Source organism: Leishmania donovani, chromosome 24 (genome assembly GCF_000227135.1).
Source record: "Leishmania donovani BPK282A1 complete genome, chromosome 24".
NCBI lineage: Eukaryota > Euglenozoa > Kinetoplastea > Trypanosomatida > Trypanosomatidae > Leishmania > Leishmania donovani.
The window spans coordinates 472,552-499,740 of record NC_018251.1 but is presented as its reverse complement, the minus strand read 5'-3'; the positions used below and the strand labels follow the sequence as shown (position 1 = coordinate 499,740).

The window sequence follows — 27,189 nt, the reverse complement described above, 5'->3', positions numbered from 1 at the left end:
GGAGCTCCACCCACCACACGGATGGCACAAGCGTGCTCACTGTTGCAGGTGCCCCCACCGCAGCGCCATCCAGGACCTGACCGCCGACAGCAGTGGCGGTGACTCACTCCGACCTCCCCCCTACGTCGTCGGTGCATGACTCTGTCACCACGAGAAGCGGGCTGGCCTTTGGCGGGGATAGTGGAGGGGGGCTGCTCGGCCTCCCCAGACAGAGTGGGGGCACTGGACCCTGCGATACCACGCACGGAGGCGTCCCACGACATCAGCGACGAGCGACCACGGGAAGCGACAAAAGAATGGAGCGGTAGCGAGAGGGAGATGGGGACCGTGTGGACGCACCAGAGCATAAAAAGCGACAGTAAATGGTCCACGGCCGTCGCCAGTGCAGGTGGGGTGCGAAAGCGCGTCCGAACAACACATGAGCGATAGCAGCATATGTGGGAGGGGGTGGTGGCCTCTACGTATGAGTACTACGGCTAATGATCCTTCACTCCTTTCCCCTTTCTACGCGCTTCTGTTCGTAGTTGTCTGCGGCGGTTTCTTTTTGGGCGTCGATGACGTGCACAGACGCAAGCATGCCCACGCTACACGGACGACACAAAGCAAGAAAGCCAATCGACAACATAAAACAAAAAGGTACGGGAGCCAATGTTCCAGCGAACAAACGAAAAGAAAAACGTGAAAGGGAAAGACGGACAACGCCTACATCCCGATTATGGTACATGAAGCACCGCCACGCACACATACACACGCACGCCCATACGAGACCCGTCAGGGCGGATGTCCGAAGGTATGTAGGTATGTGTGAAAAGTGGGGTGGGGGTAGCGAGAAACGGCAGACTTGGGTGAATAATGATGCCTCAAAAGACGCAATCTTTCAGCGAGAAGGTTGATCGCGCGCCCCATTGCGGTTGCTCCTCCCTCGCCTCCAGTTCCTTCCTTCGAGCGTACTTGAGAGCTTCCAGTCGCCGCTTCGCGGCACAAGAGCGATACATCTTCTGGATCCTGTTCGCTGCGACCGCCTGCTTCTTGTCCGCCGTCACTGCACCATCGGTGTGAACACGCACAAAGTGTCTCGAAAATGCAGTGCTGGGCCCACTTAGCTGTGGGCCACCGCAAATCTGTGGTGCAGCTCTATAGCCGGCGAGCCTGCGGCGCGAGCGGCATGCGCGGTAGGCGCGCTGAATTACCACGCAGCTGCGCTCCCAAAGCTGTGTCTTGTAGGCGTTTCGGCCGTAGCAGCGGCTCGCATACACGGCTCGCCCATACTGGCATCGCGCTAGCATTCCACGCACGCACTTCTGAATGACGGTGGCGTAGTAGTTACGTGAGTCTCGCATGTGATGCAGCGTGGCGGCGTGCATCTGTCCGCGAAGATGATAGCAGCGCAGTCGAGCACAATGCCCGCGATACATTCGTTGAATTTGAAGAGCGGCGCACGAAAAGAGGATGAGGTGTGTTTTAATGAGGTCCTCCTTGCGCCTCGACTCGCGCAGCTCCGCGTAAGCGCGCGCCGCCGCTCTCCGTCGCGCGAGACTCTGCAACCGGATAATCTTCTCGACGTACTCTTTGCGCGCTGCAAGGCGGCGCCCCATTTCCTGATAGGCGCACCAGCGACGTATGTACTTCTGCAGAGTCACCGCGGCCGCCACCCTCTCCTCAAAGCGATGCCGCCTCACGAGCGTCTGCTCCGCACCGAGGGTTCGCTGCTTGACGATGTGTCGAAAAAAGTGCACGATGAGGCGCGCACTCCGATCCTGCCGGCGCTCCTGCAGATGCTTTTCCTTCAGCAGTTCCTGCTTCACACGCAGGATGTCTTGCGGAACGGCAAAGGTGTGCAAAGCGGATTGAATGCGCTCCGTCGCGATCCACTGCTCCTCAAAGGCACGCTCCGTTTTGAGGAGGAGGCTCAAGCGCTGTCCAAGCAGCTCCACAGCAGCGTCTACCCACTCATGGGCCTTCTGCTTCACAGTTGGAGCTGCCGCCGGCGGGGCAAACATTTGAATGACTTGCTGGCGCAACTTTCCGTTACCGTCGGAAATTTCTTTGCGGGTTTGGAGGGCCGCGGTGCTCCGCGGTGCAGGCGGACGTTGCGCAGCCATCTCCATGAGCAGCGAAGCTAGCACCGGGCGTGGTGCCCACACAGAGTGGCGGAGGGCGACAGGGTTCCCTGCCGCATCGAGGAGCCGTAACGTCCACTGCAAAGGTGTGTCGGTGCAGAAGAGGACGGCGAAGATAGACTCGTGGGCGCCAGCCTCGAAGCGGGTTCCGGCGAAGAGGGACTGTGGAAGCGCTTCGCAGTCCTCGTATCCGGGAAGCGACCTGGCCAATACTTCATAGAGATCTTTCAAGGCGCCAACGCGTACCAATGTGGTGGTTAGCCCCTCCTTCTCAAGATAGCCTTGGAGAACGTCTGGGATTGACGGGGTCACGATGGGGGGCAGGCCCTGTTCCGATTGCGAGAAGCGAGGATTTTCAGCCTTCTGCGGTGCGCGGCGAGAGGACGTCGCCTTTCCAGTTTTGAGTCGCGAGGCCGTGCGACCTTTCTTCTCGGCGTTCGCTGCGCCTGCCGCCTCTTCTGCCTGGAGCGTCGCCTTAGCCTGCCGCTCCTCTACATACACCGCGAGTCGGTTTCTGGCTCGACTCATCAAGGCCGCGAGGGATGAGCCTGTGTCGCCCTCGGAGGCTAGTGCGATTGCGCGATCGTAGTCTAAGAGAGACGACTCGCACGAAGTGTTCTCTGTGGCAACACCTAGTGTGTAGTGAGTCAGGGCCAGCAGCAGGGATGTGTGTGGGGCGTATCCATTCTCATCAACTGATTCACTGGAAAGTGCATCCGCGGATTCGTCTTCTATGTGCGTTTCCAGGAGTGCGAGGGCGCTCCGGGCAGCCTCTTCTCCTTGAGAAAAGTCGCAGTGCATGACCGCGCAAACAGCTGCATTGAGGTCTCGGACAATCCTCCACGTCCACCCGAGACTCGGCACGTCGCTCATCTGCCCCTCCAGCTGTCTGCTAAGGAGGAAAAGCCGCTCCGCTTTCGCGACACCGTCTCCACCAGCACGCAGCTCCACGCACGCCTGATTGCCTATAGTGAGCAAGAGCGCCGCCCACAGCCCGCCAGGAACCGAATCTGTCTTCGCATCCAAGATAGGCATCGAGGCCAAGTCGGCATCGGTCTCTGGTGCGTCGAGGTCGGGCAGCACAACTTTGTAGAGCGCACTGAACTCGTCCATGACAAGCTGGAAGTAGTCACGAGCGAGAGCAAGTGGTGCATCAGGGCGGACATCCTCCGTTTCCCAGATCTGCAAGGCAAACATGTTGCAGTAGAGCGTAAAGTCCAGGAGTGCCGCAGCCCGCGCCGATGCGCCTACCCTCCTCCTTCGCATCCACGTGCTGTACGCCTTGAGTGCGAGCAATGGTTGCTCCCGAGCCATTGTAAGCTCGCGGGCTTGTGAGAAGCTACCGAAGGCGGCATGCACAGATACAGCCGCCGACCCCGCGGGTGGGCGATCGTGCGTGGCGTCCATGATATGCAACGAGCAGCCTACTCAAGAACTGATGAGGGCTCCGTCGGCAGCTGCAAAAAAAAAGCGAAGGAGAGCAGAAGGAGAGCGTGGGGAAGGGAAAGAGGCAGATGGACAACGGTGCTGGTCGTCGAGAGGGACACGAAAGTCCCACAAGGTGCATGCAGCTGGGGCGAGCACATGCAGTCGTTCCTCGTCCTCAGCCCCCCCCCCCCCAAGGAGTCGATGAGGCTAAACAGCCATTGCCGGTGGACCTGTGGCTAAGGGGAAAAAGAAGAAGACACAAGTATGGCATGCATGACAAAGTCAATTTTTTTCTGTTGGCGGTGGTGGTGTCAGGTGCTCGATTTCGGATCAATGTCCGTCACCCTCTGTGAGAAGCCCTTGCAGGCGATCAGCGCTCACCTGTCGGTAGCACCGCATAAGAAAAAAAGGAGGACAGCTCGCTCCGTCAACAATGCAGGCAGCACGCGTAGCACTTGCGAAGACGACCAGGGGAATCGAGTCTACATGCTCCAAAACTCGTCATCGTTGTTGTCGTCATCATACAGGAGAAGCCTCTGTCTCTGCGACTTAGATCCCTTCGGATCACCGCTGTCCGCCTCCGGCTTCGAGTCCACAAAAATTCGAGGCCGAGGGCCCGACTCGTCGCCGTGGTCTAAGTCGCCGTCATTTTCATCGAGCACCTTCTCCTTGTGCGTCGCCACCGCGCACCACTTCATGAAGAGAGCCACGTCGGAGAAGTGATCGGTCTGGAGCACCCACAAGTTGGCGTTCTCGATGTAGCTGTCCAGGTCGCTGGACGCGGAAAGAGGCGTACGGAAGCACACAATGATCTTCACAGCCTGCATGACGTAAATGATGTCGCTCACCTGCAGAGGGCCGAAACGCGCACCGACGACTTGAAAATAAACCTTGCGCGTGCCGAGACGGGAGATTTCGCGGTGTAGCATGCGGGCGGTGTGCCATGAATCTACCTTGATTAAGACACCCACCTGCACACACTGTGCAACGTGATCCTCGTATTCCTTTTGGGACGTGAGCTGCCGCTGCAGCTGCGCACTCTGCCACGTAGCCTCGAGCACCTCTTCATCGTCTTTGTCCATAATTGCCTGTGTCAAGCGCTTCGTTGCACCGTCCGGGAACGCAACAGACCCCACCGAGGAAACTTGGAGCGCGTTTGATTCAGACTCTCGATTCCTCTCCGCGAGGTACGCACCAATGGACTCATCGCTCGCCGAGGTCCCTGGGGGTAGCGCCTCCGGTTGCCTCTGCTCCTCGGAGGGCTTTTGCGGCGGCCCGTACAGGAGTTGGCATTCAAGCGAGTCGGTGATGCCGAGTTGACCGTAGTCACCCAGATGGGCGAAAGACACGTCCATACCCCGTGGGCGGAGGTAGTGCAGCTTTGTCGTAAAAATCTCAGCGTACCACTGCAGCCGTTGGCGATACGCTTGTACGCGCACGCGCGAAGCGAGGTCTGTCATGGACAGCACATGGATTCCGGCGCCGGGGCACCCACTCATGCTGCTCTTGTCGATAAGCGTGACGGCCATGCCGGGGTACGCCTTCTCAACACGATTGCCCCAGTAGTCGACCAAGGCGTGCACCTGGCCCCCCGCCTGATCGGCGATAAAGTGCATTCCCTCAGTTAGAACGCCCTCCTGGACGATGGCCGTGATCACCAGGGACGACGAGCTGGTCCGATTCTGGCGTGTAGACTGCGTTTTGACGCTGTTGTATGCAGAGTTCAGGCGCGACCGAGGACTTCGTTGCTCAAACACCTTTAAGCGTTTCTCCTGCTTTCGATCGATGCTCCGCTGGATCTGCTGGCGCTTGCGGTTCAGCCGAAAGCCCTCTTCGTCGAACAGGTGCTTAGAAGACTCCAACACAACGGCTTGAACGGCGGCGTTGTGTTCCGTGTGCCCAACGGAATTGCTGAGACATGTTGGAGGCGCACAATCTCGACAAAGCTGCAGAACGCGCCACAGGAGGGGAATATGAGCTCCGGTTGCAGCGGAGACACACACTCCGTAGCTTTTGCGGAGCAGCTGCACTTGTGGGTGCCGCTTGCTGCCCTTATAACCCGGATCGACCGTCTTCATCGGTGCAAAGTATTCCGCTTGCGGACGCAAATCTGTGAGACTGCTGCCGCAGCTACTGCAGCAAACGGTCGACGCCTTGGTCGTCAACGCCTCAACATCTTTCTCCCTTTGCAGCAGGTGCACGTCGAGCCCAATAGAGTACAGCTCTGCTAGGATGCGCCGCACTGCCTTCTTGGCAGTAAGCGCGTCAGACAAGAGATCTAGCTTGTTCAAGACTACGATCACCGGCTTATCAACGTTGAGGGCGACCTTGATCGTCTCGTGAGTTTGACTTTCGATCCCTTCGGCGACCGAGATCACCAACGCGATGACGTCAGCCATCAGCTGCACGTGAAACCGAGTTTCGACAAAAATGCGGTGCCCCGGAGTGTCGATGAAGGTAAAAAGATCGTTGTCGGCGCCTGGCCTTGGTATCGTGAACGCCCGAACGGACTGCGTGATGTGATGAGGCTCTTCAGCACCGATGCGCGACCCCTGCAAGGCATCGAGTAAGGCAGTCTTACCGTGATTTACATGTCCCATGACAGCGAAGACAGGAATGCGACGCTGTCGACGGGTGCTGATGCGCTCCAAGTACTTCCTTCCAGTTGAAACATAAACGTCGGCTTCATACCACTGGATCCACTTGTTCGGTGCGGGAGGAGACCCACTCTGCCTGGCTGCTTCTTCAGACTTCAATTCCCGGAGAGACTCCTCCCTGACCTTGGGAGGTAGGCGGGAGAGGAGGATATTGGCTCCAAGCTGGTAGGGAACCAAGCAGGTGACAAGTCGATCATCTGTGAGTTTGTACTTCTGCGCTATAGTGGACTCGACCTCTTCCCTTTTCAGTGTAGTGAGCGGCGAGCACAGCTCTCTTGCCTGCTCCTTCGCCTGGTCGAGAAAGGCACGGGAGTGTAGGTGTGGTGAGGCTCTCCTGATCTCCTCGTAAAGCTGAAGTTCCAGTTTTGCTCCCTGGCGGTTTGCCAGCTTGGCAAATGTCTTGGAGTCTAGCACTGACGGCAGCAGAAACAGGGCGCCTTCGCGGCACGTGCGCAGAACAACTCCTGTTGCATGGAAGTAGCAGGCAGCGCGGCGTCGCATTAAACATCCAGATGCTTTCAACACGAAGGGATCTTTTTGTTGATGAAAAGTGGAGGAGTAGAGAGATGGTGTGCCGGAGATGGCTGGAAGTATTGTGAGACGGCACGTGGCATCTGGCAGAAGTACTCCAGCGGCGTGGAGTAACGGCCACGTCTTGGCTGCCCGACTGCGCATTGAGATGTAATAGTACGTTGCATGAGCAAGCATGCCTCGCAAGCCGTACGCCTGGGCCCTTTCAAGAGAATAATGATACTTCTAGTTTCGTTTCCTACAGAGAAGCTATCAGTGCACTAGAATGCTCGAAGCAAAAGAAAAAAAGTAGTAAGTGTAGAAGAGAGGATCGATGACAGAAACTACTTTTTCTTCCGATAAATCATGTGACACACTCGCGTCCCGCCACCTAACAGAGAGTTGTGGTTTCCGCCCCCGCGATCTGCTCACGCCTTGAAGAAGTAGGCAACGAAAAAAAAGGGGAACAGCACATACGCGCACGTGTGAAAGATCCCGATGTCCACCCAGATCGTATGAAGCATCTTATCACGAGACATCACGTAGCTAGGGTGCGTGTAGTACACCGACTTTGGCGGCCCACGCACAATCTTGTCGGCAAGGCTAGCACAAGGCTTCTCCGACCGCAGCGACGCCGCGCGGCGCTGCATCCATGTTGCGGGGTTTGCCGCAGCCACACGGCTCATCGTCGCCCCTCGAAACATAGTGAGTTGCACTGAGAGACTAGGAGAAACTACTTCGAACTAAAGTGAAGCTCAAGGTGATGGATGAGAAATGAAGTGTAGAATGAGAAGAGAGAGAAGTTGATCAAAGATGATGACTGCTCGCGCGGCAACGGTTGTGCACAGCTGATCCTCTTATTCTAATTGCTGCCTGAGGAAACCACTCGAGGTAGCTACAACACATCTAATTTTTTTCTTGTTCACACTCCCAGTATATCACACGGAAAAGCACTGAGAAAAAAACACGTCACTCTTCACCTAAAATCAAGAGTGAAAAAGGTTTCGCCCTCTTTCGTATGAGTTCCCGTCACGGCGAGGCTACTTTCGCCCAGAAGAGGATGTGTGGCACCCTTGATAATACCAACTGTGTACAGGAGAACATCTCTGTGCGACACAGGGCCGACTGGCTCCTCGGTGTAGCCATCCTTTGAGCCCTCGCCTTCTGAACTTGCTAGCGTCTGGACGCGGTCCTGCCCTTTAAGCTGAGGAAACCCCTGGAGCCATCGAAAGTCGTTGTCTGACAAGTGATATATGCTATCGATCGCCTTGATTGAGTCAACCTTTTTGCCGAAGATGGCCTTCCACATTGTGTACCCAACATAGCGGACAATGTCGGTAGAGGTTCCACCAAAGACCGGTTCTCGGTATAGAAGCCGCTCCATCAGACGCAGTCCGATAATAATCCCCTGCCGTTCAAGGAGATGGTCTTTCTCGTACTCGGCTGCGATTCTGTCATCAGAATTGGTAGAATCTCTCAGCCTCCTTGAGCATATGTGAGTAATAGCCTCCAGTGTGAGCGCAGAAGATGCCGCCTCGCTCACATGTACCGATCGCGTTTTGGAAGCCATCAAAAAGGCACTTTCCGATACACCTTAGGACCGTAGTAATGAAACCGGCAACAAGACGCCGACATTGGCGAATGAGATAAAAGAGCGTAATCCGTAACAGAAGTGGCAGCAAATAGCATCGTTCGCTTGAAAGTGAAGGCGCACACAAAAGAACCGCACTTTGAAGCCCATCCAAACGCACTGTGGCGTACGAAATGAGCAAGACCGCTCTCTAGAGAAAAGCATCATTTGTTTTTTTTTTGTCGTTGCTTGATAGCATTTCAATGCAGCAAGTTCAAGCCGTGAAACTAGTTTACATCGATGCGTAGCTGAGCTCCGCCATCACATACGGACAGTCCTTGCGGACTAGGCCCATGTCGCCAGAATATTCGGCCAAATCACTCTGCAAAGCTGCCAAGACATCATGTCCCTCGACAACGCGTCCAAAGCAAACGTGCTTCTTGTTTAAGTGATCGAGCTCCACAGAATCGCTGGTAAGACAGATGAAAAACTGTGATCCGTCGAAAGAGGTCGAGCTTCGACACAGCGATACTGCGCCGTAGCAGTGCGGCACGCGACCTATCTCGCCCTCCAGCTCGGCTGCGGGAACAGGTTTGGCAGCCGGAACAACTTCGCCAGTCTGAATTCCTTCTTTGGTCAGGCGCGTAAAACGGCAGTTCTTGTAAACACCCTGCTTTCCGCGACTCTTGTCGGTTGTGTTTGACGCAGGAATGTTTTGAGCAACGAGCTCGCACGCCTTGGGAGAGCGGCCACTGTCCAACTCAATCACCAACATCCCATACACGTCGGTACCCTTATCGATGCGCAACAAACAGTTCTGGAGGTCGGTATCAACACTCTCAGCGCTGTGCAACTTCACCTTTGTTATTGCCTTTCTCGGAGGCATTGTGAGTTGAGGTTCGGGAAGAACGACAAGTTGTCTTTCTTCCGATTCTGGGAAAGCAGAGTATCGGTGATCCATCACAAAAACGGGTAGAAAGAAAGATGTCGTTAGAGGCCGAGGAAACGCCAATGCGATCATGGCATATTATACCTTTTCGCATGGGACTTAGCTGCGATCTTCGCCCTCTTTGTCTGCCTAGTGACATTTTTATCTGTTCCCAAGCCTAGCTCATGCGTTTGTGTTTGCCTGTTTGCGTAAACCGCACGGGTTCATTTTACCGTCACAATGGTAATCTCCACGACTTGATAAAGAATCCAAACAGGCATCTGACTTTCACTTCGTCTCCGTACATCAAAAGCATGACAGCGCCAGTGCGCGCTGTTTTTACATCAGTGCTTCAGCGGGTCTGCCGCGGGGTGATTGATTTCCTCATCGCGGGCCAGATGCGCAGGTTTGCAGAAATTGTCCACAAACTCGTCAAGAGTGAAAAAGCTGTCGCTATTAATATACGCCTCAAGCATTTCCACTTTGGGGAACAGCTTTGGGTAGTTCACCTTGGCGTTCTCAGCAAACACGCTCTTCATCCTTCCCATCTGGCTGTTACCCTGAGAAGCAAGTTCTAGAATAGATGACAAGTCGTGTGCAACTCCTTGCGTAACTTCTTCCGTGCTCTTCTCCGCTGAGCTGATCACCAAAGATGAGGGTGGCACTTTGTCTATCAGGGTGATTCCGACGCAAATAGTGGTGGGGACATCGTCGTCGAGAAACAGAATGCGCACGCTGTTTGTATCGACGAGCGGCACTGACTTCATCTCCTCTGCAAAGCGGAAAACGTAGCCTTCTGGACCTTCGACAATTTGCATAAAATACTCTCCGTAGTCCATGATCAAAGACCCAAGCTGGCTGTTCTGAGAGGCATCGAAGAAAGGATTCGCTTTGTCGCACTGTAGCTTTATCTCCGCAGCCAGCTTCTCCCAGGTCTCATCAAGCGAGGTGCGCTTTTTCTTCCCACAGAGAACGACCCTAAGCCGGAAAGGGTAAGCAGCGTCGTACTGGTTCACATCGATCTTCGCCAACGTCACGTCGAGAACGGACGGTCGCTCGACGATCTTTTCCACCACGCTGACTTGCGCGTCTACCTTGCGCGGAGGCATCACTTTTCCGTTGTACCTAAATTACTGTTAATGATTGAGAATTAGGTGGAAAAAAGTCAGATGAGAAAAGGGATTGTGTATGCGAGCATTCTGGGTACCTGAAGCAGGGATGGATCGAACCACTGCTCAGGTTCCTTCTTTCGGGTATGCGGCAAGCACTACGAAGAGGGATCACCATCCGTTCTTTCCACAGGCTCTTTACGATAAGGAAACTGCTTCAATGATGTTAATTGTGGAAGTCGATTTTCCCGTCGCGCTCACCTCTCTACAAATTCAAGCACCTTACGTGGAGCTCAGCGACTACCAATCACAGCCTTGCAAGCACTGATATTAGCCAGGAGAAACAGAATCGATTGGGTTCACTGAAGAGCCTCCTCACCGCACAGCCACCCAAACCACGACAAAAGTGGTTCATACATGCTCTTCAACAAAAAAAAACCTAAGCAGTAAAGTCTATAGAAGCGGCGCTGCAACCTCTGGCTTGCAGGAAAATGCTAGAGTCCACAAGTTTTTGAGACCATCACCTAAAACATTACATCTTCTTACCTACCAGCTTCTCTTTTCAGGAGTAATCACTGCGAATGTCACTGCATCAAGGCGCCACCCCTGACCTTTTCAGCGCCCCGTAAGCGAGCTCTTCTGCTTCTGCGCGCCCCCGCGGGCACGTCAGCCGAGAGACCTACTTCAGTTGGCGACACACCTTCCTGAGAGCGTAAGCTTTTCTCCGATGGCTCACGCGTTCCTTCCGCCGGCGACCCCTCTCCATCTTACTGATCGGAGCGCGGGGCCGAGGCAACGCGTAATCTCGAAACGATGGAAAGAGAGGCACTTTGGACGATTTTCACCGACGGCACAAAGACGGGCCGGGTGCCTCCTTGAGCGGGGGTGGGGATGGGTCGTGCAGGCCAAGCAGTTCACTGAAAACTTGGAAGAGGGGGGCTATTAATACGACTTTGCACGCCTGACGCTGGCAATCCCACAGCTACGTCGTTTTTCATCCAGGCCCGGCAAACACCCAGGTTTCCCACACCTACAAGTAACCGCCGCTTCGGTAGCGAAACACACCCGCGATCTCGCCGCAAAAACCCGCGTATCCAACAGACTCCGTCACCTTTTTCCACAAGATATACCTCTTCCCACTGAAAAACTCTCTTGCCAATCCCCTCCGCTGCTTCATGCCCCCGGCCAACGCCCTAGCCCCACCGGAAAAAAAAAAACGGTTGCCGCCCCTCATTCCAAAAACACGCCCGGGACGAAACATCAGCCGACACCCGCTCGACACAGCCCTGCCCGCAGGCCCCATCGCCTCGCGAAAAGCAGCAGCAGGCACGCATCACGGCAAGGACCCCGCGCCTCACAATCCACTCGCCCCTGACCCCGCAGGCCGCCCCACAGCCGCCCCCCCACCACCATGCCCGTCCCCACCCGCCGCATCCCGCCCGCGGTGGCCCAGGCTCCCCCACCAGCAGGGCAGTGTGAGGGCCGGGTGGGGGGCACGCCAGAGTCACGCCGGAGCTCCACCCACCACACGGATGGCACAAGCGTGCTCACTGTTGCAGGTGCCCCCACCGCAGCGCCATCCAGGACCTGACCGCCGACAGCAGTGGCGGTGACTCACTCCGACCTCCCCCTACGTCGTCGGTGCATGACTCTGTCACCACGAGAAGCGGGCTGGCCTTTGGCGGGGATAAACCCAGGCTTTGAAGACGCCGGTAAAAACAAGCCCAAGAAACTTTGAAGTCCATAAAAAGAGCTTTTTAAAATACAAGGGTGGGTGAAAGAGAGGTATTTTTTTTGTAATTCACAGATGTTCAGTGAAACGCTCTTTTTCTTTAAAAGAATTTAAAACATTTTTTTTTGTGGCCCTGGCCACAAAGCAGTTGATGCAGCACACGTTTCCGACATGAGCATTTTTTTCGGGGGTCTCGGTAGAAATGCGCGGAACAAACGCAGAGCCCAAGGACCCGCTCATCTTTTAAACCCTAGTTTTCTGAAAACTCTTTGCAAAACATTTCGGAACGCATTTTTCAGGGGTGTGGTAAACTACGCGCGCCGTCGGTGGAAATGGCGCCTTTACTGCCCGAGAAAACAAACACGATGAACAGTCTAACATGACTTCTGACAGCGCAGATAAAAAAAAAATGCTTGTTGGCATTTTCAAATTTTTTTGATGGTTTTTTTCGCATTTTAATCTTTTACTTTGCCGGGCCACCAGAAAAAAAAAAAAACAGTTCGGCGGACAAAAATTGCGGGCAACATATATATATATATATGCGGGGGAGTGCAACATCCTAGGCTCTCCGGAAAAGGGGTTCACGATGAATTACGGAATAATAAAGTGCTGGCAAAACGGCAAAAAAAAGCACTTTGGCATCTCCGGGAAGCATTTTTTACGCTAAGCGACCAAACATGAGCCCGCGCGCGGGTAGGCAAACGGCGTAGCGCGAGGAGAAAGGACAGCCGCCACGGGGGCGGCGGGGTTGCGGGTTTTTTCCGGGTATCCAGCCGCTGTTCGCGCAATCTGTTTACACGCCCGTATTTTTTTTGGTGTGTGTGTGTGGGGGGGGGGGGTTGGCCGGGGTTACCGTGGCGCTGGCGCGGGGGTGAGGCCCCTTTCAGCGCGGAGACCGAAGCTTCAGCGAAAGAGGCGCCCAAACGCTTTCGAAAACTTTAAAGGGAAACGGCCATTTTTTTTTGCGCTTCAATTAGAAAAGCGACTTTGGCGGCTATATATTGTTATGGGTGACCTGAAAAAAAAAAAACATCGTTATCGTAAAATACTAACCTTGGAGAATCGAAGCGGTGTGTTGGCAGAAAAAAGCCGGCGCGATGACTAAAATTAGGAATGGTGCTTTTTCTTGGAGCCCAGGGCGCCCGGCTTGCATTTCTTTAAGACCTTGCGGGCCCGGTGGTTGGCGCGCGCGCCCCTCAAAACGGCATTTCCGAACCAGATTTTGCGGCTTTTTATTTTCAAAAGGTGCGGAATGACAATGTCTGGGCTGTCTTTGGTTTTTTCGAAGGAGAGGCCAATGTTTTCCCAACGCCCCGCGCCCGATGGCCAGCAAACTTTTACGCCCGCTTTATTTTTGCTTCGCTACACAAACCCGAAAGCCGCGGAAAAAAACGCGTCTTTGACGTCTACGTGTTGGTTTTTACTTTTCGGGTCCCGCGGTGCTTGGTCCAATTTTATTTGGTGCTTGGTCTCGGGTTTTGCCGTTGTTTCCCTCGGGTGCCTGTTCCGCTGTGGGTTTTTTGCTCGGGCTGGTGGGGCAATGATTTTGTTTTTTTTTTTTTGTTGAGAAGTGCTTTCTCTCCATCGGTTTTCGCGGTGCGATTTTCCCCGCTTGTTCCGGCAAAGGCTGGGATACATCAAGTTTAGGATGAATGCGGTCTCTTTTTTACCCGTTGCCTTTTTTTGTGGGGCGGATGTGGGGTGTACAAATGACTATTTTCACACCGGGCTTTTTCGTTTCGGCAAATGCCATGGCGGCCTGCGGGCTAGGCGCTTTTTGCCGGGGGGGGGGGCCGCGGGGTGAACCGTTCAAAACGCGTCTTCCTTTGCCTTGTGGTGCTTGGTGTTCGCTTTTCTTTTGGTGGGCCTCGGGATGTGCGGCTTCTTTAAGAAACGCCGCTTGGGTCGTAAACGGTGCCTTTTGTCTTAAAATGGTTTGCTGGGGTTCAGGATGGCGGCTCCTGGCGTGTCTTGGCGTTGGGCTTGATTCTATGGAATTTCTGAAACGCCGCAGTGCTCGTGTTCTTTTCGTTTTTTTCGAAGCGGGGGGTTGTGGTGCCGCTGGCGGGGCCGGGGGTGTTTTTTTTTTTCATGGCTGGTGGCGTTGGCCCCAAAAGGCTGGGTTGTGGCGCAGTCGCTTTAAAAAGGGCACCCTTTTTTGGGTGCTCTGGGGTTTTGCTTCTTTTTTTCACAAAGCCACGAACAACGCCACGGCATTTCCAAAGGATCGGCCACTTGTTTTACGTCGTGGGCGCTGGGAAGTCTCGCTTTATCCGTGGGGTGTTGCGCCGCCTTTCGTGGTGACAGGGTCGTGTGCCGTTGGCGTCGGTGGGTCGGGGCGGTTTGTCGCCGCTGGTGCCGGCGCCAAGCTGCTGGGTGGCGCTGCGCTTTTTTGGCCTGCTGCAATGGGCGCGCTTGTGCCATCCGTGTGCTGGGGAAGGGCTTCTGCGTGTCCCAAGCCCGGGCCTCGCGCCGCCTGCAGGTGGGGGCCGTGCTTGGGTGGCCGGGGGGGGGGTGCCGCCATGGGCGGGGTTTCTTTGGTATTTCATTGAAAAAGGCGTGGGTTGGGTAAAGGGGGTGCTGTTGGTTTTGTTTGGTGTTGTGGCCTTGTGGGCTGCGTTTGTGTGGCTGTGTGCTTCGCGGCGTGGGGGGCTTTGGGGCCCGGTCCCTTCGTTGTCGGGTGATGGGGTGGCGGCCGCCGCCCGCCGTTTTTGGGGGCCAGGTCGCGGCCCAAAGGGGGGCGGGGGGGGGTTGGCGCCGCGGTAGGGGGTGGTGGTGGTGGCCGGGGCCGCAGGGTTCGGGCGTGGCATGGGGGTGTCGGGCGGCTGTGGGCGTGTGCGTGCTCGCGGCTATTTTGCTTGCTGGTGCGGGTGCGCTTGTGTTGGTGTTGCTGTTAGGGTTCTGTTTTTCTGTGGAAGATTCTCTCGGAGGCTCGGGCTCGTTCGCGTTACCTGCTGCTGCTGCTGCTGTCGCGCATCGTGGGCGCTGGGTCCCGCTTACACATCGAGTCGCTGCGAGGTGTCGGCGTCGTCGAGCAGAGCCAGCAGAATTGCAGGATCGACGTACCACGGAATGAAAAGACGACCACCGTCTCGAACGTCGCACCGCGAGGGTGAGACGATGATGGCGAGGCCAATGTCATCCGGCGTGGCGGTACCCTTGTGTGGTGCACCGTCCTTGCGCTCCAGCACGGCGCGCACCGCGGTGGACTGCGCGAACGCCTTAACGAACGAGAGATAATTAGCTAGCGGCAAGACGGGGTCGCGGCTGACGTAGCCGACGCCAGCCTTGGCCAGGATTTCTTCTGTTTCGCGGTTGAGCGACGACTGCTCCACCACCTCTTCTAGCCACTCAGTGAAGTGCGCGGGGTCGTCGAGTTGCGTCGCTGTGATGACGACGTTGTCGCAGCCGTCAGGGCCGCCGCTGACCCACCCCGCCAGCACGTTGCCGTCCGCATCGAGAGAGCTCGGCCGGTGCGCCGGTGCGTCCGGGTCGTAAGGAAAGCACTCGTAGAACACGTTGAGTGGGTTCATTGCGGGCGCGTGCTTGGCAACGTACTCGCGGTGCACGTAGAGGTGTTTCCACAGCTGGTGCTCGCGGTGTGTGTCCATGTTACAGATGCGTGGAAAGCAGTTAACAGGGCCACGGTAGCGGAAGGGTGACGTGTCGGCGTCGTCGTCGGAGGCTATGCGAGTGAACTCCTCTTTCACAATGCTCTCGCGCAGTGGCAGCAGCTCAAAGAGCGTGCGCTTCGACTGATTGGTGGACTGCACAACCCTCTTCAGTGCGCCGCGCAGACGTAGTAGGAAGGCGTGTAGATCTCTCGTCAGCGTCACGGACACGGAGAAGAAGAGCGTCTCAGCGGTGGAGCACGTCAAGTGGCGCCCCACGAGAAAGGGTGGTGTGACTTTACCGCCTCCTTTCTCCTTCCCAGCGCTGTCTGTTTGAGATGCGTCCACTAACGGCATCGGCGCCGTTGTGACGTCTGCCTGTTCGGCGTCATCCTTCACCAGCTCGTCCGTCGCGACTGCTTTCCAGGTGAGGACGATGTTGCCACGAATGGTTGGACACGCCAGTTCCGCTAGCTGCCGGCACTGCGCGACTAGTGCTGGCGTCTCTAGAGACTGCGCCGCTATATCGTCCTGCACGCTGGCTGATGTGTCGCAACTGTCCTGCAGGCGCATCGCCTCCACCATCGCCTCGGTAACGGCGCCGCTGTCAACGGCAGCGTCGAAGTGACAACACAGATCGCCGGCAAGCTTCTGGAGTGTGCGCAACACCATCGCCGCGGCGGCGCTGCTCTCGCTCAGGTGCGGCTCCACGGAGAGGTGCGCCTCGGAGCGGCCGCTGCTTTCCTCGTCCTGCAGCCCCAACATAGCCGACATCAGTCGATTCACGTCCACGATCGCCAGCTCCAGCTTTAGTCGGTCGAAGCTGGCCGCTTCCCACCTGCCGAGTTTTGCTGTGATGTCAGCGATGCTGTCCGCAGGATAGATGATACACTTCAGCTCGTCTGAGACACGAACATCGGCAGGGCGAGACGCGCCGCAGGTGCTGCTGCTGCCGCCGCCGCTCGCCACCGCATCTTCGCCGAGGCACTGCCGCCGCTCATTTGAAGCCCCTTCAGGCAGATCAAAGATGAGTGCACCCATCAACACCAGCGGCTTCATCGCCATGTCTTCAATGCGCTGCCCGCGCGGCCGAGATCCGGTGCCGATGCCTTGCGCCACCGCCAAGTACCCGTTGTCTACGTACCTACGGCGCTGCTTCACAACACGGCGCACGATGATGGGCAGATTCTGTGCAAATCGCATGACGCACGCCGACATCGACTCCACATAGCGTGTGTGAAAGAAAGCGACAGCCTCGAAGAGGGCCGCGGAGTGGCTGCCGCACAACACCGCGGGAAGTTCAGCGCAGAAAGTGTGCACACGGCGCATCGCGACCGCCTCCCGCTGACAAACGGATGACACGTCCTCCAGCGTCGGCGTGAAGAAAGCACCAGCGGCGTGGCTCTCCGGCTTCCCGTACGGTGGGGAGGACGACGAGGGCGTGGATGGCGCCTCGCTCGACTGCTGATGTCTGTGGTAGGCAATCATCGCCTGCCGAAGCGACTCCAGCGCTTCCTGCGGGTCGTAAAGATCGACGGCACCGCTGGTGGTGCTGCGCCGCCCCGCCGCGGACCCGCCGCCCCGCTGTGCCTCCAGCGCCTTGAGCGCCACACGAAAGGCGTCTGAGAGGTTGCGAAAGTTTTCGTTTGCATTTGGATTGTTCGGGTGCAGGTCGGGGTGGCACTGCAACGTTTGCCGGATGTACGCCTTCTTGATGGATGCCGGCGTAAGGTCCGCTGTGGGGGACAGGGACAGCACGCGCAGCGCCTGGCGAGGTGTCATGACGCGCCATGGATGGCTTCGTCGCAGCATGGAGACGCGCAAACACGGGGTGGGTACAGATTTTTTTTTTTTTTTGGGGGGGGGCTTGGTTCTGCAAACCGCCTTCTCCATCCAAGTGAGAACACACACAGATACACGAATACGCCTCACGTGTGTTTGTGTCTGCGTGCGTCGTACGATGCGAAGAGTGTCGTGCGTTGGGAGGAGCAGGAGAGAGAGAGAGCTAAGAGTACAGCAAAGGAAGATTTGGTGCGCTGGTGGTGGCGACTGCTCGTAGCACAAGGACGTGGTGCACTCCCAACACAACGCACATACAATCCGCGCGTCCGCTACACCGCGAGACACGACTGCCCCACCGCTGCTTCTGTATTTCCTCCGTCGCTCTCTCTCTTCTCCGCGTTGTCCTCCGCCTCCTCAAACACACCACTGCGAGGATAACGCGTGCACGCAGAAGTGAGCTGTGTGTGTGTGTGTGTGGGGAGGGGGGGGTGCAGAGGGAGCGAGGAGGCGTCGCGATGGGCGTAGAAGCTGAGTTTTGCGTGCGTGAGCGTACTTCACCATGTCGTCACTCGCTCCTCCTCCTCGCTCTTCTGCCGTGGCTGGTGTTGGCCCTCTGTCGAGGAAGTCCAGGCAAAAGAGACACGGATCGCAGATTGGGGGTGGTGCTGGGTTGGCAGGACTGCCAGCGCATTCATGTGTGTGTGTGTGTGTGGGTCAAAACAGGAGGGTCCATCGTGAACAAGAGAAAGGACGGGAGTAGCACGGGGGTGTGAGGGGTGGTGGGGGCAAGGATTGGACAAACCCCATATCAACAGCGCCGCAGCGGACACACCGGTGAAGGATGGAGGGGGAGGGAGGAATGGAGGAAGCGTGGAGGCGGGGCGGAGATGGGCTGACTGACTCACAACTGTCAACCCCATTCAACCCTAAACGAACGTCTCCTGCTGTTTTTCGTTTCACCGTGCATGCAAGCTCACACACACACACACGCCGAGGCGCAAAGTAACGATACAGAGAGCTTGCCGCGTCTTCCGCCTTTGTCGTCTCCCTACTCCCCCCACCTTATGCGCCACACAGTGTCCACGACGGCATGTGGGAGGGGATGTGGACAGGGGTGAGGAGACGAGATAGGATGGCGGTAAAATCACACGAATTCAGCAGCCAACGTACACGGACGCTCGGCAGCAGAGGCGACTCACATAGAGGCCCTCCGACTTCTCCCTCATGTGACTTCTGCAGTCGGGCCGATTGCTTTTACTCGCCGCTCTCTTGCTCGTCCTCTTCATCCGATGCCTCCTGCGCGTGGCGACGACGGCTGGCATCGGACGCAGTCGGGCGTGCAGCAGCTGCGGACGCAGAGGACGACGACGAGGAGGCGGTGTCGAAGAAGCGCCGGCTGGAGGTGAAGGCATTCTCCAGCCCCGTGTACTCCTTTAGATACGTGTGCAGGGTGGAGGAAGTGAGGTGGAGGTTGTCAAACTCTGGTGAGCCGCTAGCCGTGGCGGTGGAGAGCGCCGCCTGCAGTGCCTCGAGCCTCCCGCGGTACTGGGCTTTCTTGTTCTCGAACCAGTGAAGGTCATCAAAAAACTCGTAGGCGCGAAAGAGGACGAGCAAGAACGTCGTCCCTACCGCGAAGCCGTCGTCAGAGAAGACGCCCTCTTCCTTGTGCTTCTTGAGCAGCTTTTCCTTCTCCTGGATGGTGTAGGCCACCTGCAGATTTGCCAGGGCGGGGACGAGGAGGTACAGCAGCTGCAAGTGAGCATACCGCTCCGCTGATGAGCGACGCAGCCGCCGCCCAATCGCGTCTAGGAGAAGCGGGTAGTACTGGGAGCCGTCGGAGAGCTGCTCGAGCATGCTGTGCACTACCCGGTCAAGGTTGGAAACGGCGTCGACGGTGCTGCGCCGCAGATTCAGTTGGCGCTGCTGCACCGTGTCGCTGTCTCCGTTGTCAGACCCGTCTTGTGTGCCCTCTTCCTCTCCCTCTTCGTCATCTGTATCGTCGCCGGACTTGCGTGGTGGCCGCGAGGTGCGGGACCTGTGCACCATGTAGGCGCTCAACGGCACTCCTGCCGCTGCGGATGCCTCCGTCGCACTGCCGCCTCTCGCCGCCGCCGTCGTCGGAAGCGGTACGAAGCGCGCTCCCTCCGCCACTGCACGCAGCCCGCCACTGCGCATCATGCGCATGAACCCCAGCGCATTTCCCATTTCACTAATCAGCTGTCGAGCCTTCTCCAAGAACGACACGCCGTCGTGAGCGACGCCGAGGCGGTCCATCTCTCGGATCAGCTGCTCTGCTTGCTCCACAGGGTACTTGCAGGGCTGCTGCTCCTTCTTCCGCTGCCGCACCGCCCGCGCGTCCTTCAGCAGGTGCGAGCGGACGTAGTCGTCGTGCAGGAAGTGCGACAGGATGGCCATCTTCTTTAGGAGGTACTTGTACACGTAGTTCACAGCGGTGTTCATGACCCCGGTGCCGTGTGTGCGGATCGAGTTGGCGATGTGGCGCGTGTTGAGGGTATGTAGATGCTTCGACGGAGTCAAAGAGGGGCGCTGGATGAAGATCTGCTCGTTCAGGTTGTACGTGTAGTACGCGACAAACTGCTGGATGTTCTCCGTGATGACAAGCACGTCCAGTCCCTGGTCCAGGATGCAGCTCGGCAGGTGGCTGTCTGCGATGCGCAGGCGATAGGTGCGAAGGGCGAGACTGCGCATCTCCTCGTACGTTTTCCAGTCGTTCGGCATGAGGGCGTTCAGGTTGTAGAACTGCGTGCTGAGGTAGTGCTCGATCTGCGCCGCCACGTGCATCCATTCATCGAAGAAGCGAAATGGCTGCAGCAGTGTATAGCGGGTCAGATCGCGCCCGGAAGCCTCGGCAGACGGCCGCAGTACGCGGTACGGCTGGCCTAGCACGGCGTCGTGCGTGCGCAGCCGCAGCTGGTTCTCAATCTCGGTGCACAGGGGCTGCACCAGCTCCTTGTGGACACAGTCTCGCACAAACTCTACGTAGTCGCTCAGCAGCGTCTCCGACGGGTTCTTCACATGCCGGGCGGACATGATGAGCAGGCGACAGTCGCCCAGGGCAGACACGATCTGCGGCAGGGAGACGGCCGCCAAGGTGTGCTCATAGCAGTACTTGAGGAAGAGTGGGTACAGGGTTTCGCGATGAAAGAAGAGGAAAGAGGCGCTCGTGATGCACGGCAGCGTCTGCTGGTAGGTGAGGATCGCCTTCAGCTGTGCCAGTGCGATGAAGGCGTCGTCGCGCTCCTGCTCTGTGATCGCAGGTGAGGCCTTGCTTTGCTGCAGCTCTTCGCGATTTAGCGCCACGTCCAGCAGCAGCACAAGACACGCTAAGGTGTCCGCTGTAAAAGGTTTGTGAAGAAGTTGCAAGGCACCTTGTAGCGCAAGGAGCTGTTCCTGCGCAACCGCCGTCGGCACTGCTGCGGTGCCTGGTCTGGTGCTGCAGGTGCGGGTGAACAAGTTGTAGAGGTGCTTTTCGAGGACATACACGATCGACTGCACGAGCGCCGCCTGAGCAGTGGCGAGGATGCCCATCTTGCTGTGGTAGGCGTCCGCTATGCGCTGCAAGAGCAGCACGCCTTGCAGGACACCGTGCACCATCGACACCGTCAGCGGCGCCTCCGCGTGGTGATGGAGCAACAGGAGCTGCACCACGCCGTCTTGAACGCTGCGCGACAGAGCCACTCCTTGCTGAATAAGCAGCACCATCCTCTGGATAAACGAACGGCACAGGGGTGCGTCGATGGGCAGGGCGGACTGCATCTCGACCGCGGCCCAGCGATCCACCTGCTGTGTCCACTGCGAGATGTTGGAGAGGAACTGCGAGCCGGAGGTCTGGCACGCCTCCACAACGGTTCTGCGGACCAGCGCGCCAGCACCGTCCTTCATGGCGCCAGCAGCAGCGGAAAGCTCGCTAGGAAAGGCGCGCCGCCACCACAGCAGTGGGCACAGCACATAGAGGCCCTGCAGCTGCAGCAGTGGGACGACAGACTGCCAGGCAACAAACCGCTGGCTGACATGCCCTAGCATCGCTGCGACGAGCCTGCTTACCGTTGTCGACGCGACTGAGGTGGGGCCTGCGGCAGGGCCACCGCGTGCCGGTAGGGAGCTCAGGAACAGCCCCTTCATCAAGTAGCATAGCCCGCAGAGAGCGGCAAGGCTCGACTTGTGCTCCAACGCACGAGGTGACGAGAGGGTGGCCTCAAAGTCGTTGCACCGCCCTGTCAAGACGGCGATAAACTCTTCGCACAGGGAAGTGTGCTCCCGAAAAGGCGGTGGGTGCGGCGTCGCTGCAGTCCGCGCGGCTGTGGCATGGCGCTGCGTGCTGGGCACGGAAGCTGTCGGTCTCGACTCACTCTGCTCACATGCGGCCAGTGAGGCTTCAAAGAGCTGGTCGAAGCGCTGCGCGGCCACGGAGGCGAGTAGGCTACTATCCAAGATGTCTGCCTGCAGCTTCTGCAGCAGCAGGCGCATCATTTCTCCGTCATCGTCGCCGCCAGTAACGTCATCTCGCTTGGCATCCAGCTGCTGCTGCGCGAGAAGGCGCTGCATCACCTCTACGCCGTCTCTAATACTGGCATTCTGGTGAAGAACCTCTTCAACAAGGAGGACCGCCCCAAGAAGGTCGCTCAGGCTGTCCCAGAAAGATGTCAGTCGCACATGGAGGAGCGGGGGCGGATCGCCTCTGCTTCCTTTGGAGCGAGTGTCATGGTAGATGCTCGCCAGCTGGAAGAGCGCGTGCGCCACGACGTCCTGCACGCGTTGCCGCCACAGCCAGATGTCCTGCAACAGAGGCAGCAGTGCCCACGTGGAGTGCAGCAGCTTCTCTTCCTCAAGAATGTCCTCCTGCTCTTGCTGCCGCCGCAGCTGTGGGTGTTGCAGCGACGACGGACCGTTGTCACCGCCAGCATTCATCGCCGGGTGCCCGCCACGACGGGTATCGCCGCTGCTGCCGTCACTGCCAAGTCCCTTCACCCTGTCGGTCGACCGGCTCTTGTAGCAGTTCTCGTTGTCATCACCGACAAGCGCCAGCGGAGGCGCGTAGCAGCGACGCGCCTCGTCGCTCAGAGCCTGCATCTCCGCATTGGAGCTCGCAAGAGAGACGAGAAGGCGGAAGAGAAGCGGATCGGTGCTTGCCATCGTGCTGCCGAGCAAGTCTGCAATGGACGACTGCTGATACGCTCGCCGCTGCCGCGGCTGATGATGTGCGCTGAATGAAGCGTGGTACGGCGTGTCTGCCAGCTGCACCGTCACGACATCGTGCTGACGACTCCAGTGCGTGGCATCGGTCGGGTGGCGCAGCCGTTGCTGCGCGTCGAAGAGCTGCTGCTCGTGATGATCCACGAAGGCACTGAGTTGTGCACGCAGCGCACGCGCCTCTTCCCGACGCACCTGATTGCTGTAGAAAGAATCCATTTGCCGCAGCTGAGGGGGTCGCACGGCGTGAGTGGCAGATGGCCACTGTTTGATGGGAGCGGAGAGGGGACGGGAGGGGGACCCACGTAAGCGAGAACAGTAACAAGAGAGGGAAAGAGCCGTGTGACAGACGCGTCTATCGGAACAGTTGCGCCACGCGGCGAGAGTCGCGGGCGCTTTTGTATGTGGTAGTACGCGCTGCGTCGGCACACAACAGAGAAATCGATGGCTGGCACCACCTCTGCAGTACCAGCGCATGTATCTTAGTGTTTGCCGGCATACCTGTGGCCGGGCTTCACAGCAGTCGTCCTGTTTTTGTTTGCTGTTCTTGCCTTCATCCAATCGACTGCACTGTGCATTGTGCGCACAGGGAGGGAGTGCCGGAAATGACGTGCGCCCCTCCCCATGCCGCCCCAACCACGACTCTTTCTTCAGAGTGCGCAGGGCAACACACACACATACACACAGTCTCAAAAGTCATCATATCCGTGCCTGCGGCGCTTGGCAAGCAACCACAACGACGACAGCAGAACACGACGCATGCCACGCCGTCCCGCGTCGATGACTACAAAAAAAAGAAAATCCACCGCACTTTCACTACCCGCCGCACACACTGGGCAGGTGCAGGAGATAAGAGAGCACACACATACACACACACACAAAAGCAGAAAAACGACCCCTGCAAGAAAAACGTGCCCGTTACGTCGGACATGCCCTCCCCTCCCCTCCCCTCGCCTGATAGCGCGACTGGCCTGGGCCCTGCCACTCTTTGGGCCTGGAGGTACTGCCAGGTACGAGATTCTCATTCGAGCGCAGTGGCACATCGCCACATGGAACAGTACGAGGTCACAACGTCGATGCCTTGCATGACGAGGTACCAATCCAGCAAACTCAGGCCGCTCTTCCAGAAACGTACCTCCCACTATCAGCACTAGATCCTCTTGCTCAACTGCGGACACGGCGAGGGTGGCGCCGTCGCACATGATACGGTTCGCGCTGCGCGGCTGTCATTAGGCTAGGCGGCTCCACAAACACCAGGGTGGTCACCTTCGAGATACAGCATCCGCGATCGCGCTGCCGCTGTACTCGATGGGTTGTCACGAAGGAGAGGTGCCGCCACATGCGCCGCGCGCCGATGTGGAAATAGGCTCGTCAGTAGTGGCAGGAGAGGAGCACCAGCGTCCGCGTAGGCCACCGGGCGCGGCATTCGAAGCGTGAGGTAGAGTTCCTCGAGCCAGCAATGGCGCGGCGGGAGAAGGCAGAAGTGAATCGACTGCCGCATTCCACTCTCGATGATGGAGCTACAGTGCATGGAAGGAGGGTCGACGGCATCGGTCGGCACAGAGGCGACCGAGTGCGCAGATGAGGCCGTCAGGCGGTCGTTGTCTGCTGCCGTCGTGCCCGTGGACGCTGTAGTCCTATCTTGGCGTTGAATTTGACGAGTAGACTCTTCGCTGGTGCAGGGCAGGGAAGAAGGGTAGCTGGTTGGGGGGGGAGGGGGCGTCAGCAGGTGAGCTGGGGGAGTCGTTGTGAAGGTGCTTTTTCCCTTAGGACGCTAAACGAGTGGTGGGACACACGATAGCAGTGGTGGACGACACAGAGTCAAACTCCACGACGGCTTTCGCGCGATATGATCTCGCCAGCCCTTACGTGTCCAGCGGTGTAACCTGCGACGCCATGCTTGCCATAGAGGGATGAGGGGTGTTGGCGGTCATCTGCTTCAACTGCATCAGCTGCGTCTGCTGAGGCAGGGACGCTACCATAGGCTGGCTCAGAGGGAAGATGAAGCTGCACACCGGGGGAGCAGCACTACTCCCAGCAGGCGCGATGGGGGCAGCGACGAGAGACGCTGCTGCGGCGTCGGCGATGCGGCGGGAAAAGCTGCCGTGGGTTTGTGCAACCGAAGCAGGTAGCCGATACGGCGGATGCGATCAATGACGTAGATAGTGCCACGTGCGTTAGCCTGTAGTGTGCAGCCCAGCGGGCAGTGCTACTCTGGTATTTCGCCGACTAAGGAAAGACACATACGGTGCCAGCCTTGTCCACCATCGGAATTGGATGGATTTGTGTGTGCGTGTGGGGTCGCCAAGAGCGTCTTCTGCACTGTGAGCAACGCGACGGTGTAGACAGTGAGAAGTGAAGAGAGAGCGAAGGGCGAGCAGCCGACGAAGTACAAGAGCCCCATACGCGGGCATAAATCACACATGCAGCAGTAACGCCAAACGGCAAGAGACACCCTTGAAAAAAAAAACGAAGAGTGCGTGCGTGTGTGTGTGTGTTGGTGTGCACTTTTATTCCACACGTACAACACTGGCACAAGTGGATGCCATGCACCAATGCGGGGAGGGCAGTTCGTGCCCCCCCCCCCCCGCACGCACGTCCATTTTCTCTTCACCGTTGTGTTGCTCTCCTCCTACCACTCTCATGTGAAGGCTGTGAAAGACGGGGAGGGGGCGCAGCTTGGCAGTGAGGGAAAGAGAGAGGGGAGGGGGACCGTATACGCACGCACACACACCTAACATGTGCGTGCGTGTGCCAGTGCGCTTCTGCCTGCGGCTGAGTCCGTGGAGGTGGAGGGGGGGGCCAAGAGCGGGCATTGCACACGTGCACGCTTTGTAGCTTTTACTCTTTTTCCTTTGGTGCCGGTTAAATGGATGCAGATGAGCTTTTAGAGTGTGCGTGTGTGTGCGTGGAAGGGGGGGGGGACAACAACAGCGAGAAAAGGGAAAGAGAAGGAATAGGGAGGTAGAGAGACCTCCCAGCATACACACACACACACACACGCACCATAGAGGCGAAAAGAGAGGGGACACGTAGACAGGCAAAGCACTTCTCTCTTTTCCCTCCCTCCCGTTCTTTTCCTTTTCTAGACGGCGCTGGAACGGGGCTACAGCGCGTGATGGGGCAGGATGGAGAACAGGGGTTGGCTGGTTGGTTGAAGGAGGAAGGAAGGCGGGGGGGGGGGATGGGGGGTGGGAGCGAGAGGTAGGGGGCGGGAGAGGAGGAGGAGCGGGAACCATGAGACAACCGCTTCTCTTTCCTCCACGTCATGCACATTCCTCTTGTTTCCATTTGATTCCCCCTCTCTCTCCATCCGAAAGCACAATGTATGTGCTACTCCACTGTGGGCATCGCGCTACCGTACAGAGTGAGAGTGCGCGTGTGTGTGTGAGGGACGATGAAAAGATAGAGAAATGCTTTGGTTCCGAAAAGAGGCAGAACATCCGAGGGAAAACACACGCACACGCAAGGAAAAAAAAACCAACAGACAGGGGAAGAGGTACACAACAGAGCCACCGAACTTGGTAAGGGGGGAGGGGGGAGGTAAACAGAAGAAAGGGAGCACTAAAGAGACAGTTAGAAAAAATCGAAAGACAGCGATTCGCGGTGGTGCTGGAACAGGAGAAGAGGCGACAGAGAAAGAGAGGTGAACTGTTTTTCTTTGGTGGCGCTGTCGCTTGATCGTAGCCTTCTCGCTGCGTGTGCGCGCTTTCCACCTTTTCAGGAAAACAAAGAGCAGCGGCAGGGGCACTAGCTGTGTGCATTCCTGAAGTCTCTGCGCGCGTGTGTATGGCAGCACGCCTCAGCAACGTTCCGCGTCTCCGAATATGCGACTGTGTGCTGCTTTTTTCTTTACATGACCACTGTACCATCAGCACCAGTTCGACACAGAAAGGCCAAGGAAGAAGAGCGGAGGGCGGGGCACACGGCACACAGCGCGACACACATACACACTCGATGGAAAAGGCGTTCAAGAGAGAAGGAACTCGGCAACGGTGAGTGACAGGGGGAGAGGAGGAGCGGCGGGCACTGGACATTCCATAACATCGGAACCGATGCGCCTGAAACCAGCCCCGATCTCACTGCGCATCGACCACCAAGCAAACATACTCAGCTAACAAAGTCTCCTCTGTCGAACCGACCACCGCATTCCGCTACGCGCCTTTACAACAGGTGGTGGCCTTGCATCTCAACCGTGGTAACAGATCGACGAAGCCGATGCGGTGCACACGCGCTCGGATACACTAGTGTTTGGCATCAGCGGCGTTCTCCTCCTCCTTCGGCGGGCGCGTCCAGGTAGTGCAGGCGAGTATGACCACGGCAATGAGCTCCAGGCCCCAGGACGCGACCATCAGCGCGAAGCCGGCGGTGTAGGGGTACTTGCTGCCAAAGCGGTCGCCGCACATGGTCAAGTTGTAGACGCTGGCGACGCAGGCCCAGGAGATCATGGTGCATGGGATGCAGACGGCGGCGAGCACGAAGGGGACGATGACGGGGAACTGAATCTGTGTGTTGAGCACGATGGCGGATA

The 27,189-nt window shown here is 57.6% G+C and overlaps 8 protein-coding genes across 8 annotated transcripts; all 8 read right to left on the bottom strand.

Annotated features, from left to right (window-relative positions):
* Positions 1-860: 860 nt before the first annotated feature.
* Positions 861-3,527, bottom strand: LDBPK_241390 (hypothetical protein, conserved; the record flags this gene model as incomplete). Its single annotated transcript, XM_003861182.1, has 1 exon — positions 861-3,527. The coding sequence occupies one exon, from the start codon at positions 3,525-3,527 to the stop codon at positions 861-863; it is 2,667 nt and encodes an 888-aa protein (XP_003861230.1).
* A 503-nt stretch (positions 3,528-4,030) lies between these two features.
* Positions 4,031-6,706, bottom strand: LDBPK_241380 (translation initiation factor IF-2, putative; the record flags this gene model as incomplete). Its single annotated transcript, XM_003861181.1, has 1 exon — positions 4,031-6,706. The coding sequence occupies one exon, from the start codon at positions 6,704-6,706 to the stop codon at positions 4,031-4,033; it is 2,676 nt and encodes an 891-aa protein (XP_003861229.1).
* A 437-nt stretch (positions 6,707-7,143) lies between these two features.
* LDBPK_241370 (hypothetical protein, conserved) lies at positions 7,144-7,401 on the bottom strand (the record flags this gene model as incomplete). The annotated part of the gene is made up of 1 exon (XM_003861180.1): positions 7,144-7,401. One exon carries the CDS (start codon positions 7,399-7,401, stop codon positions 7,144-7,146), a length of 258 nt encoding a protein of 85 aa, XP_003861228.1.
* A 290-nt stretch (positions 7,402-7,691) lies between these two features.
* On the bottom strand, positions 7,692-8,024 carry LDBPK_241360 (hypothetical protein, conserved; the record flags this gene model as incomplete). Its single annotated transcript, XM_003861179.1, has 1 exon — positions 7,692-8,024. One exon carries the CDS (start codon positions 8,022-8,024, stop codon positions 7,692-7,694), a length of 333 nt encoding a protein of 110 aa, XP_003861227.1.
* A 553-nt stretch (positions 8,025-8,577) lies between these two features.
* LDBPK_241350 (peptidyl-prolyl cis-trans isomerase-like protein) lies at positions 8,578-9,306 on the bottom strand (the record flags this gene model as incomplete). The annotated part of the gene is made up of 1 exon (XM_003861178.1): positions 8,578-9,306. One exon carries the CDS (start codon positions 9,304-9,306, stop codon positions 8,578-8,580), a length of 729 nt encoding a protein of 242 aa, XP_003861226.1.
* A 251-nt stretch (positions 9,307-9,557) lies between these two features.
* On the bottom strand, positions 9,558-10,322 carry LDBPK_241340 (hypothetical protein, conserved; the record flags this gene model as incomplete). Its single annotated transcript, XM_003861177.1, has 1 exon — positions 9,558-10,322. One exon carries the CDS (start codon positions 10,320-10,322, stop codon positions 9,558-9,560), a length of 765 nt encoding a protein of 254 aa, XP_003861225.1.
* A 4,728-nt stretch (positions 10,323-15,050) lies between these two features.
* LDBPK_241330 (DNAJ-domain protein, putative) lies at positions 15,051-17,477 on the bottom strand (the record flags this gene model as incomplete). Its single annotated transcript, XM_003861176.1, has 1 exon — positions 15,051-17,477. One exon carries the CDS (start codon positions 17,475-17,477, stop codon positions 15,051-15,053), a length of 2,427 nt encoding a protein of 808 aa, XP_003861224.1.
* Positions 17,478-18,701: 1,224 nt separating this feature from the next.
* Positions 18,702-23,135, bottom strand: LDBPK_241320 (hypothetical protein, conserved; the record flags this gene model as incomplete). The annotated part of the gene is made up of 1 exon (XM_003861175.1): positions 18,702-23,135. One exon carries the CDS (start codon positions 23,133-23,135, stop codon positions 18,702-18,704), a length of 4,434 nt encoding a protein of 1,477 aa, XP_003861223.1.
* Between the last annotated feature and the right edge of the window lie 4,054 nt (positions 23,136-27,189).